This window comes from Papaver somniferum, chromosome 2 (genome assembly GCF_003573695.1).
Source record: "Papaver somniferum cultivar HN1 chromosome 2, ASM357369v1, whole genome shotgun sequence".
NCBI lineage: Eukaryota > Viridiplantae > Streptophyta > Magnoliopsida > Ranunculales > Papaveraceae > Papaver > Papaver somniferum.
This window is the reverse complement of record NC_039359.1, coordinates 9479372-9485246: the sequence shown is the minus strand read 5'-3', so window position 1 is coordinate 9485246 and position 5875 is coordinate 9479372. Positions and strand designations below refer to the sequence as shown.

The 5875-nt window shown below is 34.7% G+C and overlaps 1 protein-coding gene across 3 annotated transcripts; it reads right to left on the bottom strand.

Moving 5' to 3' along the window:
- Positions 1-266: 266 nt before the first annotated feature.
- LOC113352953 lies at positions 267-5421 on the bottom strand. 3 transcript variants are annotated; one of them, XM_026596691.1, is made up of 8 exons: positions 5371-5421; positions 3070-3131; positions 2119-2342; positions 1944-2034; positions 1212-1289; positions 1003-1071; positions 771-842; positions 267-404 (listed from the first exon to the last, which is right to left on the bottom strand). In XM_026596691.1, exons 2-8 carry the CDS (start codon positions 3088-3090, stop codon positions 378-380), a joined length of 582 nt encoding a protein of 193 aa, XP_026452476.1. In that variant the 5' UTR covers positions 3091-3131; positions 5371-5421; the 3' UTR covers positions 267-377. The 3 variants fall into 3 exon arrangements, 2 of the variants coding, with proteins under 2 accessions (XP_026452476.1, XP_026452477.1); XR_003361005.1 differs by having other exon boundaries at positions 379-404; positions 771-837; XM_026596692.1 differs by lacking the exon at positions 5371-5421 and having other exon boundaries at positions 3070-5147.
- Between the last annotated feature and the right edge of the window lie 454 nt (positions 5422-5875).

Here is a 5875-nt window from a genome sequence, read left to right as displayed (position 1 = left end):
CCTAAAAAGGTCGCGGTAAAAATTTAGCAACAGATTATAGCTGAATTTTGGCAACAACCAAAAAAAAAGGTCGATCTTCATTGACCTAGTCAAAATCTTTTCACTCCATTTCTATTTCATCCTGCAACTACCCATAAACCCTGTAACTCTAAAGATTCAGTCAGTCAATCAAATTCTTCACCATTAATATTATTATGTTCAATGATACATGTTTAAACATTAAAGACATCTTACAAAAGAAAGGGAATGAAACAACTATGTTTATCATTTATTACCACATTTACTCTAAGATTGAAATCAAGAATCAACTTAGTTTAGTTTCAGAATTAAGAGGAAATATAATACAAGAAACTCCTACTTGTAAGTTAATGGTGAGTTCAACTAATCTGCATTGTGCAACAACCCTGAAACAGAAATGCAAACCATACATTAGATGTCAAAAATGCAGAAATGCACAAAGTAAATGCTGTATCATCAAGTTATATCAACCATACATGTTATGAAAAGAGACTGAACCAAAATCTGGCACAGAGTGTCTAAGATAAACTTTCTGGAAGTTTTGGATTATACTGCTGATATTTCGTTCTTATCATGTTCTTAACATCAAGACTTCCTTGAACACTTGGTACAGATTCAACATTATACTCTTATCCCTAGGCATACTTACTGTTACACCCACAATTTTCATTATGGTTAACAACTGGATTCTTGCATCATAATGCAGTGACGTAAATCAACCTTCAAATACAAAAAAAAAGGGCCATTCTTACCCGTAAGCTGGCAGTTCTAGTAACCCATCTTCTAGAAATTTTAGCATGAAGTCTCGTCTGTCCATTACTACACTGAAGCAAAACACACTAAATTAGCCGTGGCACTATTATTGCCTTAAGAAACAATATTCACCACATCCATTGCATACAATACAATTGACAACAATATAATTGTTTTAATACCATATTGTCGCAAAAACTACCATAAAACTGACCCCCATTACTCACTAACCTCGAGTATGACGTCTGGATTCACATCTGACAGAGTTTGTACAACAGCATGTGTCTTGGTCATGACGCACTACAAAGGAGATAAGTAAACAGCATGAGTAGGTTAAGTAAGTATTTATTTCTTTTCCTTGCATATTTTATAAAAGCATATCTCAAGGCACATGAACGACAATCGTTGTTTCATGCCTTCCATCATTCAACAGTACTTACCATAGATGTGTAAAACTTGTGGCGGAAGAGAATTTTCCAGATGTGTGGACGGATTGTGGAACCAGGTTTGTGGTATACCTTCAAAATAGATATATATAAACCACAACAAAATAGATGATGCTCTAGGTAAGAAACTCAGAAAATAAAATAGAAATAAATCTTAAATGAAGAAACAACGAAGAAATATATATATATATATATATATATAGTCAGATAGGAATAATGGGATACTTAAGAAACTGAGAAGGTCTTTGCTGCTTACAATCCTGCTCAACCTACCTTCAAAAATAACAAGATAGATGAAGGGGGAAAATGAAACCTTCACACATATTAATCTAATTTGGAATTCAAGTACTCAATAGTACGCTCATAGCTTACTGGATTGAACTCGGGACCTCTAGCTACCTAGAAGCACACCACTTGACTAAACCAAACCACATGCCTAAAAATCAGCAAACTAAAAGATTTGGGCTAAATTATATAAGTATAACTGGGGCTGTGAAAAACACGGAACATGCTCTTAGTGGATACTGCATTAGCCACTTCGGATAGAACATTGAGATTCATAATCTGGTCCGCAAGAATTGAATTAGGAGTGATGTTTCTAGGTCGATCAGCTCGTCTAATTCTTAGCCTCAGTTCTCCATTTTCTCCTCTACAAACCCACATCTCACATCAGATTTCAGACAAAAATTGAGATACTTGAGCATAGATTTTGATTAACCATTATACCTCAGAAATAAAATTGCATCTCCCTAGACAAGATTCTTTTGGCTTACAAAAATACTCCAGCCAGTAGTAAGTAGATGACAACGTGGCTGACCTGAAAATCCACATTTTATTTGTGTAAGAAATTTTCTGTAATGGAGAATGTGCTGTACTAATATTAATCAAAATTGAAAATTACCTCTGCAAATATGCCGAAACCTCCATTGCATAGCAAGGAAGATAAAATAGGACAAGAGTGTTACCAGCTCCAAACTTGATAGCAAGGAAGATATCATCAGGTTCTTTTTCTCCTGGGAGGTCAATGCACTTGGCATAGCATCCACCTTCAATGTTTGAAACACCATTCTCACTCGAACAGTGCTCATCGTCTCCAATTAGTAGAAAAAGTTGTATTTCCAGTACCTACAAATGAGATAAACATAAGACTATTTAATAACAATGCTATTGGAATTAAAAAATAAAAAAGGAAAGCAAAACAAAACAGAAGTGGAGAAGCAAACAACTAGCTTGAGTAACCAAAGGTGCAGGCGTTATCAGGAGTATCGATGAAATGAAGAGAACTAGTCCAAGAATATTTATACCAATGCCGAATTTGGTCAGGCCAAGTACGGAGGGCTGATAAGTCACCTTTCATGTAGTCAGGTAGCAAACTCCGTACAGTTTCTGCTGCATCGTCCTCTAGAAGAGACTTGAACCAATTTAACAGTTATCAATCATTAGTTCGGTTGCAGAAGTATTCAGGTCCTCAAAGTGCAACTCTTTTTAGTTTTAAAGCAGCTTATAACCCTTAATGTTATTATAATGGCCTGCATTTATGGGAGTTTCTGCTTATTCTTAGTGAAAATCAATATATGTGAAACGGTAAAGAATAATTTAACACTGGAGACTTATGGGACTGGTAGTTTTCATATAGAAATCTGTAAAAATATTCTTACATCTACAGTTTTATGACTGTATTATTGTCGGGGTTCAAAAAAATTCAAAATGTTGCGTATTGTGCTAAAACAGAAATAAAAGAAACAACAATCAAGATTGCAGATAACTGCCCCGAGTGAGTGAACATGATTCAGTATTATCATCCCAGGAGCAGGAACACTGTAGAATTGTTTATAAAATGAATCTCAGGTACCTGCGCAATCCGGCATGTCATGATATGACCCTCTTTGCTCCAGGCATGAACTCCAGGTGCCCCTGTCAAAACAATCCCAAACACACACACAAATATGTATCCATACTGACAATTTCACTAAACCTCCAGAATTCCCCATTTACTCCACCCAGTTCACTCTATCTGGATTACTTACTATGAAATTTCAGCTCTAGAATATAAAAATTCTGATATGAATCCACAAACATAAAATTTGTAAGGCACATACTTATACAATAAACAATAATAAATACAGACAAGATGAGGTTATCATTGAGTACAAGTTTCAAGTTGTGATATTTTTGAGTGTCCCAAAAGAAAATAGTAGGGATCAACTATTACTGAATACGTTCAAAACTTAGTTGCAATGAATAATTATTGACTGTAAATCACTTCAAGTAATTTTAAAAAAACAGTATCACAATCTTGAGCATATGAATACCCCATTATAGCCGGTCAATAATGGCTATACACGTTATGGAATTAAGAGAATACAATGGATCATCAGCTACCGCAAATAAATGCCTATTGACATCAGAATACAGCAAAAATGACATTTCTATCTTTTTTTTTCTTTTTTTTTTAAGTTAGTGCTGGTCGATGACCTCAGAAAGAAACATGCATGCTTTGAGTTACATGATTACAATACAAGTTTTTCAAGTGGCGATGTAGCCTACTATCATTAGTCATTAGGGTCTTTATGCTAGTCATGAGTCCTCCAGTATGTAGGAACTTTACTTTGTAATGGAATCTCTTAGTAATGTCACTATTTAGAAAGTAATTTGTAGGAGGAAAAAGGGCTTGAGATGAAGTATTTAAGTTACTGCAAGTCATGGTAATTAACTTGAAGAGGTCCAAAACAGCTCAAACTTCAAAAGAAAGAAACCACGCCCTTGTCTTACAAATATTTGGATTGGGCACATAAGAAACTAAAATGCATGGCTTTTGTTATGTTCAGGAAATGTGGTTCAAGGAACTACATATCTATCATGTGGAGCAATCAGGCATAAAATGTGGTTCATCACATCTTACTAAAAATTACCTGGTTACGACATATATATCCTTGAACCACATTTCCTGAACATAATACATTTACTACCAGTTAATAAATGAATAAAGCATATAGTGGAAGAATAACAAAAATCTTCAAACTGATATCTCGTCAATAGTTAATACTTTTACAGATTATGGCTTGTTTTGCAAGAGATCAAACACAATACTCTTTAGGTTGGTACATTTTGACGTACAGATAAGTTAAAGTTACTAAAGGCGAAAACAGTCTTCTACGGCTCTTGGAGACACAGAAAAACCACCATGGAATTAGATAATGAAGAGGAAAACTAGATAAAGAAGAGGACCATGCCTGGTTAGCAACAGATTTCAGCTAAGAGGGTAACTACTTACGACTCAATATGAATTCATAGCAGGAAATGCATTAATAAGCAGATTCAATCAACTTGAGAACATATCATACAAACTGCTAAATGCAACAACAGCCACACAGCTAAGACCTATTTCTCCTTAGCTCACTTAAATATTGTTATTTCCATTAACAAAAACCAATTTCATTGTTCATCTACTAATAAATTATTCATAACAAACCAAAAATTAGCTGAACTGACATGATATATACTGACCAGTGACCACAGATTCAAAGTGCTCTGGTCTACCCTAACTATCAATCTACCAAAATACACAAACAATATACTCCCTCTGTTCTTTTTTAATAGGTCAGTTTTGTTTTTAGAGAAATTTAAGGAAATTAATGGAACTAATCATTGAAAGTGGTCCTCATGACACTTGTCAATAAAAGAAGTGAAATGATATGGTCTCCAAGACACATGTCAGCAAAAGAAGTAAAATGAGATGGTCCACATGACACTTGTCATCAAAAGAAGTTAGAAGAAAAGTGGTCCCAGAAAATTAAAGTAACATTTGACTTTCCCAATTAGGAAACCAGCCTATTTTTTTGAAATATTTATTTGTAGAAACCAGCCTATTAGAGAGACTACATAATTAACCAATTTAAATAAAATACAGAATAACTATAAATCTACCCAAATAAAAAAAATAAAAAAACATCACTAATCGATTTAAACAAAATACACAAAACCCTAACTATAAATCTAACAAAATACACACAAAAAAAAACCCACCATTAATCGATTTAAACAAAATACAAAAAACCCTAACTATCAATCTACCAAACCCTAACAGAAAGCATCATCAATCGATTTAAACAAAGAAATAACATCATCAAACTCTAGTGATCATCATCCATACCTGACTTGCTTCAACGGCGGAAGAGTTTCAATGTCTTTTGAGAGAGTTTTTCTTCAGATTGGGTTTCTGAGAGAGTGAGAGAGAGGACGAATGGTTGTAATGGAGTGAGAGATATTTTTAGGATAAAACCGTGAATGGAACACGCGAAATTGGCATGCCTGAAAAACTAAACTGTTTGCAGGTGTTTTCTACCACACGGGCAACTGGCATGCGTGAAACAAAAACAGTTGCGAATAGCAACTGAGCGACAGCAGTTGCGAAATTCGTAACAGAAACAGGCTATTGCTAACTTTTCGCAAGAGAAATTCGCAACAGGAAATTAGCAACATCTAAATTCTGTTGCGAATCTAAGTTGCTAAAACCTGAATTTGGTGTAGTGCTCGCTAGTTTCTCATGTTCCTTCTAATCACAGGACTCGCTAGTTTTCTTGTTTCACCACTGAGTTTATAGTCCATAACTTGGGAAAATTCGTCGTGGTTGCAGAGCTCACGGAACAAATATAACG